This window comes from Geotrypetes seraphini, chromosome 1 (genome assembly GCF_902459505.1).
Source record: "Geotrypetes seraphini chromosome 1, aGeoSer1.1, whole genome shotgun sequence".
In the NCBI taxonomy this organism is placed as follows: Eukaryota; Metazoa; Chordata; class Amphibia; order Gymnophiona; family Dermophiidae; genus Geotrypetes; species Geotrypetes seraphini.
The window spans coordinates 449,546,570-449,563,216 of NC_047084.1; the positions used below are offsets into that span (position 1 = coordinate 449,546,570).

A 16,647-nucleotide genomic window follows, 5' to 3' on the forward strand; every position below is an offset into this window, starting at 1 on the left:
AGGTTGGGTTGAAGTTGGAGGGAGAGCCAGTAGTATACTGAAAGTTTTTTGAAGATGTTGGTTGTAGAGCAGTGGTCTCAAACTCATACCCTTTGCAAGGCCACATTTTGGATTTGTAGGTACTTTGAGGCCTCAGAAAAAATAGTTAATATCTTATTAAAGAAATGACAAATGTGCATGAGGTAAAACTCTTTATAGTTTTGAGTAAGGGCTCCTTTTACGAAGGCGCATTAGGGCCTTAATGCGTGGAATAGCATGCACTAAAATGCCGCACACATTAGCCACTACCGCCTCCTCTTGAGCAGGCCTTCGTTTTTCGGCTATCACGCGCTAATCCGATGCGTGCGCTAAAAACGTGCTACTAGTTACTTGATCCTCTCCTACAATGCCCTGGACCTGGCAAAAAAAAACCTTTCCCACTTTAGCTGTGCATCCAAAACTTTTCTTCTTACATGGCTGCGAGATAGGTGTGCAGTCATGGTTTCTGCATTGCTTGGCCAGTAAAACAATGTTAAACTTGTGGTAACCACATGGAAAGTTTTCTGCATCAGTCCCACAGGGAGGGACAAAAGCAAACAGACAAGCAGAGAGAGCGGATACACAGACAGGAGAAGCAAGGGAAGAATGGAGATATCTGAACGCCAGCCCTCTACAGCCCACTTTGAAGTGAGGGCAACAGGAGGTTGTAATGGCAGGAAAATGGTGCTTACTCTGTTCATGTGACACACTACACTTCTCCCTCTGTATTCGCTGTGACAGGGGGGATTAACAGAACCGCAAATACAGAAAAACCACAAATAACTTTTTCATATGTTATTCGCTGTTTTCTATTAAAAACCATCGTGAATATGGTGAAACTGTGAACAACATGGTGGGAGACCTGGCCTGTTCCTGAAGAAGAGGCAAAACACTGTGAAGAAAGTGCTGGGAATCAGCGATTTCTCTATGCAAGCTGATGTAATTTGGGGGGAAGAGCCAGCAAACCAAAAAATGTGAATAATCGAAACCGCGATTGCTGAAATCGCGAATACGGAGAGAGAAGTGTCAAGTACACCGGGGAATCCCTCTGGGTGAATTTGGCTAGGGGAAAGGACAAATGCCTGTATCTTGACGTAGTATACAGACCTCCAAGACAACAGGAGGACATGGATATAGAATTAGTCGAAGACATAGAGAATATCACTTTGTGTGGAGACACAATATTGCTAGGAGACTTCAGTATGCCTGATGTGGATTTGAACAAACTTTCCACTACGATCAGCAGCAGCAGGAAGCTATTAACCTCTATAAAGGGAGAGAGACTCAGACAAATGGTATTAGAGCCCATTAGGGACCGGGCGATACTGGACCTGATACTCACCAACGGAGAAAGTGTCACAGAGGTCTCGGTAGGCAATACGTTGGCCTCCAGTGACCACAACATGATATGGTTCAACCTCAGTAAAGGGTTCACTAAGTCAAACACATCAACCAAGGTCCTCAACTTTAAGGGCACAAACTTCGAAAGCATGGGAGATTTCGTCCATCGGGCACTGCAAAATCAAGCCGAAACAGATAATGTAGAGGTAATGTAGTCAACTCTGAAATCAACCATACACGAAGCAACCAACCGCTACATAATCAGTAGTAAACGGCGAAGAAACAATAGACCACAGTGGTTCTCTGCGGAGATCTCAGATCTCATAAAAAAGAAGAAAAGAGCGTTTATCTTCTACAAAAAAATCAGGGAAGCAAGAATCTAAGGAAGACTATCTGGCCAAGTCTAAAGCAGTCAAAACAGCAGTCAGAGAGGCCAAACTCCAAATGGAGGAGAATCTAGCGAAGAACATCAAGAAGGGCGATAAATATCTTCAGGTATATTAGTGACAGAAAAAGAAACACAGATGGGATAGTACACCTTAGGAAACCCGACGGGTACTATGTAGAATTGGACTCCGATAAAGCCAAACTTTTAAATGAATACTTCTGCTCAGTCTTCACTTGCGAGGCACCGGGATCTGGCCCTCAGCTGCAGACAAGGGAAAGCTCGGAAGACCCGTTTCAAAATTTTGAGTTTACGCCCAGCAGTGTCTACTATGAGCTATCAAGACTCAAGGTGAACAAAGCTATGGGACCAGACAAACTACACCCCAGGGTGCTCAGGGAGTTGAGTGACGTCCTGGCGGAACCATTATCCGCGCTCTTCAATCTTTCCCTAGGTACAGGAAGAGTCCTATTGGACTGGAAAACGTCTAACGTCATTCCACTCCACAAAAAAGGATGCAAGACGGAGGCTGTGAATTACAGACCGGTGAGTCTCACATTGATAGTGAGTAAACTTATGGAAACACTAATCAAATGCCAATTAGATGCACTCCTGAACGAGGAGAATCTACGAGATCCCCATCAATATGGTTTTACGAAGGGAAGGTCCTGCCAATCAAATCTGATCAGCTTCTTCGACTGGGTAACAAGAAAGCTGGATATAGGGGAGTCCCTGGACGTTGTGTACTTGGACTTCAGCAAAGCGTTTGATAGTGTCCCACACCGCAGGTTATTGAGCAAGATGAGTTTGATGGGATTAGGTGAAACATTAACTGCATGGGTAGTGGTAAACGGTACCCTCTCCGATACGACGGAGGTGATCAGCGGAGTATCAGCGGTGATCAGCGGAGTCTGGGGCCCGGTCCTATTTAACATCTTCGTAAGAGACTTGACTAAAGGACTTCGAGGTAAAATTGCATTATTCGCCGATGACGCCAAACTATGCAACACAGTAAGCAAAAGCACAATAGACAAAAGCACAGTGCCCAACAAAAGCTCAATGCCCGACAGTATGACGCAGGACCTACTCCTGCTGAAGCATTGGTCAAAGACTTGGCAACTAAGTTTCAATGCCAAAAAATGCAAGGTCATGCACCTTGGCGGCAAAAATCCATGCAGGACTTGCACCCTAAATGGTGAGATCCTAGCAAGGACTGTAGCAGAGCTTGACTTGGGTGTGATCATTAGCGAAGACATGAAGACTGCCAATCAAGTGGAGAAAGCTTCATCCAAGGTCAGACAAATCATGGGTTGTATCCGTAGAAGCTTTGTCAGCCGTAAGCCCAAGGTCATAATGCTGTTGTACAGATCCATGGTGAGACCCCATCTGGAATATTGTGTACAATTCTGGAGGCCACATTATCAAAAAGACGTGCTGAGAGTTGAGTCGGTTCAGCGACTGGCCACCAGGATGGTCTCAGGACTCAAGGATCTCCCGTATGAGGAACGGCTGGGTAAGTTGCAGCTATACTCACTCGAGGAACACAGAGAGAGGGGAGACATGATCAAGACGTTCAAATATGTCACGGGCCATATTGAGGTGGAAGAAGATATCTTTTTTCTTAAAGGTCCCATGGCTACAAGAGGACATCCATTGAAACTCAGGGGTGGGAAATTTCATGGCGACACCAGAAAATATTTCTTCACCGAAAGGATGGTTGATCGCTGGAATAATCTTCCACTACAGGTAATTGAGGCCAGCAGCATGCCAGATTTTAAGAAAAGATGGGATTGGCATGTGGGATCTCTTCATCGAGGAAGTTAGGGGGTGGGTCATTAGTGTGGGCAGACTAGATGGGCCATGGCCCTTTTCTGCCGTCAATTTCTATGTTTCTATCCTTTCTTCCGTAATCCTGAAGCAGACAAGGGGCTTAGACCTCCCCCCCCAACTTCAGTGCCCTCTAATGCAGCATGCACTAGAACAGGGGTGTCAAAGTCCCTCCTCGAGGGCCGCAATCCAGTCGGGTTTTCAGGATTTCCCTAATGAATATGCATGAGATCTATTTGCATGCACTGCTATCATTGTATGCTAATAGATCTCATGCATATTCATTGGGGAAATCCTAAAACCCCGACTGGATTGCGGCCTTCGAGGAGGGACTTTGACACCCCTGCACTAGAATAAGGAGCACTGCAGTGTGATAAGAATCTGGTAATCCACCAGGAGAGCAGAAAGAAAGAGAAGCCAGGGCGATGCAGCCATTCCATTCCAAGGCAGCATTAACACAGAGGATCTCTAATTAGAAAACGAATGGTATAAATTGAACCACGGCCGGTACTGGGTAGACCTGCATGGTCTGTCCCCCTTATTTGGAAATTCGGTTTAGGATGGGCTGGGGAGGGCTTCAACAGAAACTCCAGTAATTTGGAACATGAGGACAGTGCTGGGTAGACTTTACAGTCTATGGCCCAGAAATAAAGAAAAAAATCATGAATTTTTTATGCATGTAACTATTGGGCAGACTGGATAGACCAGTGGTAGGCAATTCCAGTCCTCGAGAGCTGGAGCCAGGTCAGGTTTTCAGGATACCCACAATAAATATGCATGAGATAGATTTGCATCTCAAGGAGGCAGTGCATGCAAATCCATCTCATACATATTCATTGTGGATATCCTGAAAACCTGACCTGGCTCCTGCTCTCACGGACCGGAATTGCCCACCCCTGGGATAGACCATTTAGGTCTTTTATCTGCTGTCATTTACTATGCTGCTATGTTAAAAAGGACCCAGAGCAGAAATTAAGCAATTAGTCTGACTATGGGGCCAGACAAGACACCCTGAAGCTGCATCTCAGTAATATCACTCTGCTTTGCCAAGCAAGTCCCTTGTAGTCCTGGGAACCAGGCACTTGCCTCACTTGTTCACATGTGCAAGAGAAGAGAGGTTCTGTGCACTGCACACACATTCCCTTCCCCACCCGTCATGCTCCAGATATCAGCCCCTTACTGCCGAGACCTGAAGTGGTGATGCCATGATGGAGCCTCCAGCAGGCTGCTCAGCTTTTCCACAGCAAACCTCGGCACGGCAGCTCACAATGCATCCTCCTTCAGAAAAACAAAAAACAAAAATCAGAAAGAGGGATAATCCTGAGGGAGAACAGCAGCTAGAGCAGTAAAATGTGGCAGCCTGCCACCCGCTCAGAAACATAACCTAACTAGAGATTAGGAATTATCTTGGTCATTTCTCCTCTGGGCTCTATAATTCTTCATTTACCACTGAACACGTTACTTTGGTACCTCATGTATACACATTACTTTATGTTTAATCTGACAGATGCTAAGTTTGGACTTCCTCCCAAAACAATTTGCAAACGTGCCCGTCACTTTCCTCTCTCTGCACCCTAGGACTCTGGTACCAGCCCCTACACATTTTGCTTTGAGAAGGGTCAGGGGCAAGGGACGCAGCCACGTACCATTCTCCCCCCCTTCCCCCCAGAGCCCTCAATGGAAGAAGGGCCTGCTTTACACTGTAATACCCCCAGCCCAAACTTTGACATTTCAGTGAAAGCAGAAGAGCAACTGGAGCCGATCAAAGGCAGCATTTTTTCAGCTGTACAGTGAATGGGGGCCACAGACACAGGCTCTTTCATACTGGGGAGATTCTCATGCACAGCTCAAGCTGTGGCCTGCTCTGCTCCCCTCCAGCCGGTGCCAGCCCCAGCCCCTCAATGCTCCCTTTTGTGTGCATGGATAGAAGGGAGGGCAGGGGCTGGCCCGGTTACATGAAACTTCCCGACAATGATCACTTTTCCCTTATAGCATGTGAGGGAACACAGAACTGTCCACCCCCCCACCTCCTAAGTGGGGGGAGGGGGAAGGTTAGCGTCAGCAGGTCCTATCCTCACCCTGACATCCAAACAACAGGCAAAGGCGCAACTCAATGTGGCTCCCACGCAAAGCTCCAAACTGTGACCTCTGAGGATCCTAGAAAGGAGGAGATTTTTACCCTTCCCAGGGGCCAAGAACAGAACAAGGAGCCTATGGTCTGTCTACAAGGAGGCAGATGTCACCTGCTTCACAGAAAGCAATTCTCTAACCTAGACAGCTGGTTTTCAGGATTATCACAAAAAAAATATGCACGAGATAAAATGTGTTTTGTATAGCATCACCACTATATGCTAATTTTCTCATGCATATTCATTGTGGTAATCCTGAAAACTGGCTGGTTAGATATGCCTCTAGAAGAGCGTTGAAAAACACTGCTGTACTCAAACAACTCGGAAAACTACAGAGACAACTTATCCTGGTCCAGGCTGGAAATTTTAGTCCTGGATTTTATTTTTTTTTACCATCCCATCCCTAATGCATTATGGGACATACAGCACCGATTTAAATGGCCAAGACCAGGCACTACAGAGAGCTCACATTGCTTTGCGACGTAAGTTCAAAACTAGAACTGGCCAAAAGGTCTCCAGCCTGGAACTGGGTATCTCTGAAAAAGGAGAAAATGTTGTCAGCCAAGGCTGTTGCAGCTTTAACACTGGAAGAGAAAACAAGAAAAGGTGCACTTATGGAAAAACCACAGAGCCTGTGACGTGACCAGTGCCAGAACTGAGTGTCCAAGTAGAAATAAGAACATAAGAACATAAGAAGTTGCCTCCGCTGAGGCAGACCAGAGGTCCATCTCGCCCAGCGGTCCACTCCCGCGGCGGCCCATCAGGCCCTTTTGCCTGAGCAGTGGTCCCTGACTAGCTTTATAACCTATCTCTACTCCTATTCCTATAACTTACCTCTACTCCTATCCCTATAACCCATCTCTACACTTATCTATACCCCTCAATCCCTTTGTCCTCTAGGAACCTTTTATCTTTTATCATTGAAGTGTCGATTAACTTGCTCGCCTCCTGAAAACAAATGTTTTCCTTACAGAGAAAGAAAAAGGGGGGGGGGCATTTGATAAGAGTTCAGCTGGAAACGCACCACTGGCTCTTTTATAAGGGTACTGGGATCTGTGAACTACTGAGTGAGTGCACTGGAGAGCCCTCTTGCCCCTCCCCCACTGCTGAAAAAAAGACCTCAACAATCAGGTGCAGCTTCTAGTTGTTTTTCCAGAGTAAACGCTCTTATTAAGGCAGAGCTAGCAGGTAATCTGTAATCAAGACTCCAGGGAGGTGGGGGGGCAGACAGACACATTAGGAACATAGGAGTCAGAGGTCTCCGTCATAGGTGGAAGAGACGGGGCTTATTCCCTATAGACTAAAGGCGGGACTTAAGGCTTTGCTCTTCTAGGAATAGTGTCTTTCATTGTATCGGCCCCAGGGAGTGAAACAACCTTCCAAGATATATTCGCCAACAGCAAAATTTACAGAAAATGCTGAAAAGACACTTGGTCTGCAAGATGAAATATAGGGTTTGAGTTTGGCTGAGGGAGGAGTGGTGACGGCCGAGTGCTGGTCACAGATGTTCTTGTCTGTTCTATTTGTCATAATGATGTTCGCCATTGAGGCGACCTGTATGCTTTATGCAATTTTATATTTTGATGTATTTTTAGGGGTTTGGCCAGTTTTTGGGCTTTAATGATGTTTGTCGTTGATGCGACGTGTATGTCATATGCAATTTGACTTTTTGGGTGTAAGTTTGCAATTTGTACGATAAATGTCGTCTTATTTTGTATGTAAATGTGTAACTCGCCCTGGATAAGGCCGGGGGATAAACAAACAGACTAAAACTACTGAAGGTGGTGAAGGTGGGGGGTCTCTGATAAACTCCCTATTTACTCAGTGGCAAGCCTTCAGGGTGGGGGCATCGTTAAGCCAACTATTTGCCATGCCTCCCCCTCCCCCTCAGTACCACCTCCAAATATTTGAGGAGTGCCTTCTCTTACTAGAAGAAGAAAATCCTGCCTTATAAAGATTACAGGTTAAAATTTATCACCTAACAAAAAGGCCCTCTCTGTCCCCACTCCCATCCTTGATGGGGGGGAGGAAGGTGAGCAGGGGAAGAGAGGTCATCCATTTTCTTAGATGTTCACCATCGCACCTCTTTCCGTACAAGGAGGTAAAGAAGGTGAAGACTGCAGAGATCTCAACTCTGCCCATTTATTCAAGTGAGATACGGACAAAACCACAGCACTAATAATCAGTCCCATCAGTGCCGGGGGAGGAGAGGTCTGAGATACAAAGAATGACGTTTCCTGCCCGGGGTGAGGGAATCTCCCAATCCACCCGATCTCAAAGACCTGGGATCAGAGCTGGATTTAACATGTTGGCGCTCAAAGGCAGGACTGGAAAGCAGTAGGGAAGGGAGGTTTCTCCTCCAGAGATCATGACCTTACGGCATGGGAAATCAGGCTCCAGTTTTGTCTGGCTATTTTACACCCTAGGCTGTTGTCTATGCCAAAATTCTATGCCTGCTTGGGGAGAGGGAAAAGGCAAAGAGGATACAGTAGGTGCAGTACAAGAGAGAGGAGATGGATAGCATTAGCGAATCTGCTCCCATCCCTCCAATCTGCCAGCACCCGCTAATTAAACAACACACGCTGATACCCCATTGCTCCTTCTGGTGGGTTCACACCTTACAGACTTCCCAGACAGTAATGCAAGTGATTAGCTGCAGAGAATGGCAAGAAAATCTGGGTGACTGACACTTACAGGATCTGGCTGTCTTTACTGCCAAGAGATAACATGTGGCCTTGACGAGGGGTGGTGGGCATAAGTCCCTGGGCCAGTCTGCCCATCCCTTCGAGCAAACAAAAACACAGGGAAGGGTGAAGGAGACAACTGAAGCACTGGCAATTACTTTCACCACCCAGGCGGCGTCTGCAGGGGCAACATCAGAGAGGTAATTACAGACTCTGGGGAGATACACACATAGCACTTAGGCAGACACCACCATTTCTACAACCCCTCCCCCACAACATGTTCACACTCCTACACTTTCACTTCCTCCAAATGTGCTTTTCAACTGCCCATGCTAAATCACTGGGTTTTCCATTCCATAAAAGGGGAGGGTGCCGATGACGATCAGCACAGTACCACCGTTATTAATGAGCAGCTAGACAGTAGCTTTCAAAATATCTCAAGGGAGATTCAGCATCCAGAAATGAGAAACATTTGTCATTTCACTAATACTATACTAGTCAAGAGTCAGGTGTCTACATATAAAAAGATTCTCTTCCCAGATTCACAAGCCTTTCAATTCTCATTAAATTGTGCAACATTTAACCATTTGCAGTTTAAAAGAGTTTTCTGCATCTATTTATTCCCTCCCTCCCTGCCCCCCCCCCCGGTTTCATGCCACCTCTCCTCCTGCCACTACTAGGGGGCAGTAGGGATGGGCGCTGGGCTGGAGTAGTTAGACCCGAATAAAGGACAAGCTTAGAGCAGACAGAACCTGTGCCTGCCACCACCTGCCCCAACAGTCCTGCTGTTTATTGCCCAACGGCTGAATCATCCCAGCCTCTCCCTCCCTCCCCTACCTGCAGCTTCCTCCAACCACCCCCCGCCTGCATTGTCTCCGTCCCCTCCGGCTCCCCGGCGGAGCGAAGCTTCCGAACAGCCCAGCTGCACCCTCTTCCCAGGCAAACGCCTCTCCTCACCTTCCCCGCAGCCGGTATTTCCACTTGCAACAATAAAACGGCAGGTCAGGAAATCAGTCGAGCCACGTACACGACTCCACCTCCCCAGACCCTAAATGAGATGGTTTTCCCTCCTTTTCCGCTCTCTTTCTTACTCGAACCTCTTTCGGGCTCTCTGTTGCAAAGGAAAATTCTCCGCGTCCTCCCCCTCGTTAGGTGCTGGTTAAAAATCGCGTCTTGTTTTTTTGCTCACTTCCCTCCCCCGCTCTCCCCCGCTCCGAAACCTGCTTCTCCTGTCCCTCCTCCGAATCCTATGCCTGCTCTTTATAGAACTTCCTCTGGGTTCAAACTCTATTCTCGGGTACCTTCGTATAAAAGTTTGTTTCCGTGCAATCGTTTGTAAAAAGAAACATTTTTTTTTTTTTTTCCTTTCGTTTCTCTGTAAAGATCTGTAGACACCTGCAAGGTTCATCTCGTTTCGCCTACGGAAAACCAAACCGAAAGAGATCTCGCCAGGAAACAAGAAGGAATGCAGTTACAAACACAAAAGACCAGGGCTTAAGAGCACAAAGGAAAACAAAAAATTAAACATTTACAGCTAGGTCAGGGGAGCAGGACGAAACCTGTGAGAACAAGCAAGCTCGGAGTTCAAAGAGGTTGTAGGCAAAAAAAGAAAATGGAAGAAAAGGCAACTATTCCGGTAAACCAAGTTGTTTGGAATTTTTAAATCCAGGATATATTTTTTTTTTTTCTTTCTCAAGATTTAAAGAAGTTTGCATCTTCTCTTACCTGCTGTTCCTCCTGTACAACTAACACAGTGCAGCTAGAATCCACCAAAAAGGGAAAAAAACCCAACTATGGCATCTTACAGCGAGGAGGAGGAGACAGAAAGAAATGCTGGGAGGACAATATACATAAATCCACCCAACCCCATAATGCCAAAAGCCACACAAGCCTGTTCCCAGCCCTTTGTCAGCTTTCTGGAGGGGGGGGGGAAGCTTATCTAATGCTGCCCTCTGCTGGACAGAAGGGGAATCCCACCAAAGACTTAATCAACCATAAGAATATGAGTTGTCATACTGTGATACAAAGCCTATTTCCAACAGAGGCCAACCCAGGTCACAAATACCTGGCAAGATCCCAAAGAATAAAATAGATTTTATGCTGCTTATCCTAGCAATAAGCAGGAGATTTCCCCAAGTCCATCTTAATAACAGCTTATGGACATTTAGGAAATTATCCAAACCTTTTTTAAAACCTGCTGAACTAACTGCTTTCAGCACATTCTCCAGCAATCATGTTGAATGAAGAAACATCTTCTCCAGTTTGTTTTACATCTATTACTTAGTAGCAATGTTCCCTCTAAGGATCGAGTTCATGCGAGCAAAAAACATTTTTCATTAGTTGACGTCAACAAAGATTTTCTGTTACATTACTTTGAAGGTATTGTACACATTGTACATTACAAATTAAGAATTACACAAATATAAAATTAAAAAATGGAAAATAAGATGACTTTTTATTGAAAGGACTTAATTTTCAGTTAGCTCTTAGAGGCCAGCATTTCCTTGCCCCCAGGTCAAAACAGTAAGCTGTCCTTGCTTGAGAAAGGAGGTTTTGGTCACTGACAGCTGGTCAAAAATATATTAGAATTAGTTCAATAAAAATATATCATCTTAATTCTATTTTCTTTTTTTTTTCATCTTTATTAATTTTCAAACTAATACAAAGTGCCATGAATTATCCAAACATTAATAATCAACATAAGCATTTAAATTCCATCAATAATATTACAGAAGAAAAATATCCCTCCCCTTCCTTCCAGCAATTCAATCAAGAAATAAACCAAAAAGATATCCCCCCTACCACCCACCCACTCACCCCATCCTGGATATGTATAAAAATAAACAGAAAATTAAATAGACAATTTCTATTTTCTATTTATATTTATTAACCTTTATAAGCACTGGTACCACATTATTTTATCCTAAGAACATAAGAATTGCCGCTGCTGGGTCAGACCAGTGGTCCATCCTGCGCAGCATTCCGCTCATGCGACGGCCCCCAGTCAAAGACCAGTGCTCTAAATGAGTCCAGCCTCACCTGTGTACGTCCCAGTTTAGCAGGAACTTGTCCAGCTTAGTCTTGAAACCCTGGAGGGTGTTTTCCCCTACAACAGACTCCGAAAGAGTGTTCCAGCTCTCCACCACTCTCTGGCTGAAGAAGAACTTCCTTACGTTTGTACGGAATCTATCCCCTTTCAACTTAGAGAGTGCTCTCTCATTCTCCTAAATTAAAAATAAAAAAAAATTTTCTACCTTTATTTCACTTCTCTGGTTTCTGCTTTCCTCAAACTTAAATCTCTTTCCTGGATTTTTCTCTCCCTTTTCTTTTGGCTTTCTTCAATTTATTTTTCTACCTCTATGTCCAAATTTAACTCATTCTTACTATCTAGTCTTCAAGTTCCCTCTTTTTTTATGGTCTACCAGCAGCTTTCTATCTCTTTCCCTCACCCTGGCTCTCCTATTTTACTTTCCCTTATTCCCTGTCTTTCACTAACTCTTGCCTTCTTAATTTGCCCCTTCTATACAGTGTTTGTCCCCTACATCTGCCCTTTCTTTACCCTTCCATCATTATCTCCCTCCTTTCTGTCTCCCCCCTCCCCCAATATCTGCTCATTTCTCTCCACTCTTCCATCCAGCATCTATCCCCTTCTATAGAGTGTCTGCATCCTCTCCCCCTTTCCATCCGGCTTATCCAACCTCTCTCTCCTCCTCCATCAGTATCTCCCTCCTTTGTGCCTTCCCCCTGACATACAGTCTTCCCCCTCCCCTTTCATTTCCCCCTTCCATCATCTCCCTCCTGTCTCTTCCATCCAGGCTTCGGTCTCCCTCCTTCTATACAGCTTATTTCCCCCTCCCCTTTCCATCCAGCATCTCCCCTCTCCCTTTCCATCAAGCTATTCAGAAAGGTTGGACTCCACCTCAGCAGAGACAGAACGAGGCTACTTGCAAGCAACATCAAGAGAGAAGTTGAGAAGTTTTTAAACTAGGAAGAAGGGGAAAGCCGACAGTTGACCGAGAGAGAGAGTCGATAGTTCAGGAACTAGTATACCCGGAGGATACCATGCAGGAAGATAGAGGGGAAAACTCACCGGATCACAAGCAAGACAGATCGAAAGGGACACAAGAGGGAAGGAAATGCAAGAAAGGAACAGGCCGCAAACTCAAGTGTATGTACACGAACGCAAGGAGCCTAAGGAATAAGATGGGTGAATTAGAAGCTATTGCACAAAAAGATAACGTGGACATCATCGGCATCATGGAAACATGATGGACTGAGGAAAATGTCTGGGAAACTGTGCTACTGGGATACAAACTATACCGCAGAGACAGAGTGGCTCAAAAAGGTAAGGGCATTGCCATATACATCAGAGGGAATTGAATCTACTGGAGAGAACACGCCACAACAGACAGATAAGTTAGAGTCTCTATGGGTCAAAATTCCAGGAACAAATGGACTGGAAACAAAGATCGGCATCTACTACCGACCCCCAGGGCAGTCTGAAGAAATTGATGCAGAAATGACGGAAGAGATTAAACGCAACTGCAAGGGAGGCAACGCAGTTATCATGGGTGACTTCAACTATCCAGGGATAGACTGGAACCTAGGCACCTCCGGCTGCACTAGGGAGACCAAGTTCCTGGATGCTGTAGGTGATTGCTTCCTGGAACAATGTGTCAAGGAAAATACAAGAGGAAATGCAATTCTGGACTTAATTCTAAATGGACTGCGAGGACCAGCACAAGGTGTAGAAGTAGAAGGGACACTGGGAAACAGCGATCACAACATGATCCACTTTGCCCTGGATGCAGGGGCAAAACATCAGTCCAGAACGATGGCCACGGCACTGAACTTCCGAAAAGGGAATTACGAAGGAATGAGACTCATGGTGGGGAAGAAGATTAAGAAGAAGATAAGCACTGTAAAAACGCTAGAGCAAGCTTGGTCCCTTTTTAAGGACACAGTCACCAAGGCGCAAAATCTATATATACCGCATATCAACAAGAGATCCAAGAGGAAAAAGAACAAGGAACCGGCATGGCTCACTGTAGAGGTGAAGGAAGCGATCAGAGACAAGAAAACTTCATTTAAGGAATGGAAAAGGTCAAGAACGGATGAAAACTGGAATAAGCAGTAAAAGGGGCCAAAAGAGACTATGAGGAAAAAATAGCCAAGGAGGTGAAAAACTTCAAGCCATTCTTTCGATATATTAAGGGGAAACAACCCGTGAAGGAGGCAGTGGGACCACTAGATGACCATGGAATAAAGGGAGTGCTAAAGGAGGACAAAGCAATCACCGACAAACTGAACACATTTTTTGCGTCTGTATTTACCGAAGAGGATATACACAGCATACCGGAACCCATCAGGCTATATGCTGGAAACGAAGACGGGAAATTGACAAGGTTGACGGTCAATCTAGAAGAGGTATGCAGGCAGATCGATAGGCTTAAGAGTGATAAATCCCCAGGACTGGATGGCATCCATCCGAGGGTCATCAAGGAACTGAAAGGGACTATAGCTGAACTGCTTCAACTAATAGCCAATCTGTCGATCAAATCGGGAAAGATTCCGGAAGACTGGAAGGTGGCGAATGTTACGCCGATCTTCAAGAAAGATTCGAGGGGAGATCAGGGAAACTACAGACTAGTGAGACTGACCTCAGTACCGGGAAAGATGGTAGAGGCGCTGATAAGGACCGCATCATTGATCACATTGACGGACACAGTCTGATGAGGACCAGCTAGCACGGTTTCTGCAAAGGCAGATCTTGTTTGATGAACTTTCTGCACTTCTTCGAGGGAGTAAACAGGCAGATAGACAAGGGTGACCCAGTCAACATTGTATATCTGGATTTTCAAAAGGCATTCGACAAGGTTCCACATGAACGACTACTTCGGAAAATTGCAAGCCATGGAATTGAGGTTGAAATACTCACGTGGATTAAAAACTGGCTGGAGCATAGGAAACAGAGAGTGGGGGTAAATGGACAATACTCGGACTGGAAGAGTGTCACCAGTGGGGTGCTGCAGGGCTCGGTGCTTGGACCCGCGCTCTTCAACATCTTTATAAACAATCTGGACATTGGTACGACAAGTGAGGTGATTAAATTTGCAGACGATACGAAGTTATTCAGAATAGTGAAGTCACAGGGGGTTGTGAAGATCTGCAACGTGACATAATCAAGCTCGAGAAATGGGTATCGACATGGCAAATGAGGTTCAACATGGATAAGTGTAAAGTGATGCATGTCAGTAACAAAAATCTCATGAACAAATACAGGATGTCCGGGGCGGTACTTGGAGAGACCTCTCAGGAAAGAGACTTGGGAGTTCTAATCAACAAGTCAATGAAGCCGTCCGCGTAATGCATGGCAGCAGCAAAAAGGGCGAACAGAATGCTAGGAATGATTAAGAAGGGGATCAAGAACAGATTGGAGAAGGTTATCATGCCGCTATACTGGGCCATGGTGCGCCCTCACCAGGAGTACTGCATCCAGCACTGGTCGCCATACATGAAGAAGGAAACGGTACTACTCGAAAGGGTCCAGAGAAGAGCGACTAAAATGGTTAAGGGGCCATACAGAGATTGGAGATTGGAGAAACTGGGCCTCTTCTCCCTTGAAAAGAGGTGACTGAGAGGGGACATGATCGAAACATTCAAGATAATGAAGGGGATAGACTTAGTAGACAATGGACAGGTTTGTTCACCCTCTCCAAGGTAGAGAGAACGAGAGGGCACTCTCTAAAGTTAAAAGGGGATAGATTCCGTACAAACGTAAGGAAGTTCTTCTTCACCCAGAGAGTGGTAGAAAACTGGAACGCTCTTCCGGAGTCTGTTATAGGGGAAAACACCCACCAGGGATTCAAGACAAAGTTGGACAAGTTCCTGATAAACTGGAACGTACGCAGGTGAGGCTGGACTCATTTAGAGCACTGGTCTTTGACATGGGGGCCGCCACATGAGCGGACTGCTGCCACTCTCCCCTTCACCTTCCATTCAGCATCTCCCCTTTCACTTCCTCCATTCCATCATCTTGCTTTTCTTTGTATCTCACCCCTCTCAACATCTGCCCTCTCTCCTGCTCTATTTAGAGTCTGTCTTCCCACTTCAATACAAAATCTACCCCCTCTCTTTCCCCCACCCCAAACCATTTCCACCAGCTTCTGTCCCCTCTCTCCTCCTGACTCAAATCCACCAGTATCTACCCCCTCTCTCCCATCCAAACCAGATCCACCACCAGCTTCCCCCTCTCTCCCCCCCACCCCACGTGCACCAGCGTTTGCCCCCTAGCATCCCCACTGCTGCTGCTTTCCTGAAGCAGCAGCAGCAATGACATATTGAAACAAACTGGCTGCGGGACCTTCCCATACATATCTGCGGCTGCCAGTTTTGCCCCAGAAGAAGTGACGTCGAGAGGGCGGGCCGGCAGCTACAGTTATGTATAGGAAGATCCCACAGCTGGTTTCTTTCAGTTTGCTGCTGCTTCGGAAAAAGTATGATAGCGGAGGAGTGCTGGTCCTGACTCTACCGGCTGTGCAGTGGGGCTGAATGGCCGTGTGGCCTCCTGCTAAAAGGTGCACAGCCACGCATCTTAGAGGGAACATTGCTTAGTAATTGTTTGGGGAGGGTTTTTGGGGGGGCAAAGCTGATGAACTGTTCACGATCATTCTTTTTATGGTTTTAGTTTTTAATAATGTTTTATCATGACTTTTTATGATTATTTGCATGTAATGATGATTTTGTTTTTAAATTATGTTAAATAAGTTATAAATGGTATAGAAATTTTTAAAATCAATAAATAATCGCTTCATTGCATGTCTCCTAGTAGTTTTGGAAAGATTAAACAAGCGATTCACATCTACCCATTCCACTCCACTCAGTATTTTATAGACCTCTATCATATATCCCTTGAGCTGTCTCTTTTTCAAGCTGAAGAGACCTAGTCGCTTTAGCCTTTCCTCCTAGGGAAGTCATCCCATCCCTTTTATCATTTTTGTCTCCCTTCTCAGTACATTTTCTAATTCCAATGTATCTTTTTTGAGACACAGTGACCATAATTGCACACAGGACTCGAAGTGCGGCCAAGTGCAAGTACATCATAACATTCTTTATCATCTTTGTTTTCCATTCCTTTCTTGATAATCCCTAATATTCTATTTGTTGTTTTTGCTGCTGTTGCACACTGAGCTGAGGGTTTCAATGTATCCTCAAAGATTGACTCCTAGATCCTTTTCCTGGGTGGTGACTCCTAACATGATAT

General features: G+C 45.6%; 1 protein-coding gene across 8 annotated transcripts in view; it reads right to left on the reverse strand.

Annotated features, from left to right (window-relative positions):
* The window catches only part of PLXNB3 (plexin B3), a 119,605-nt gene extending 109,312 nt beyond the window's left edge, over window positions 1–10,293 (reverse strand). Inside the window, exons 1-2 of one of the 8 annotated variants that reach the window (XM_033920911.1) lie at window positions 10,110–10,293; window positions 4,761–4,849 (exon numbers count right to left, since the gene is read on the reverse strand). In XM_033920911.1, coding sequence (XP_033776802.1) covers window positions 4,761–4,778 — 18 coding nt within the window. In that variant the 5' untranslated portion in view covers window positions 4,779–4,849; window positions 10,110–10,293. The other 7 variants (XM_033920927.1, XM_033920961.1, XM_033920919.1 and 4 more) reach the window with 7 other exon arrangements.
* Window positions 10,294–16,647: the final 6,354 nt, after the last annotated feature.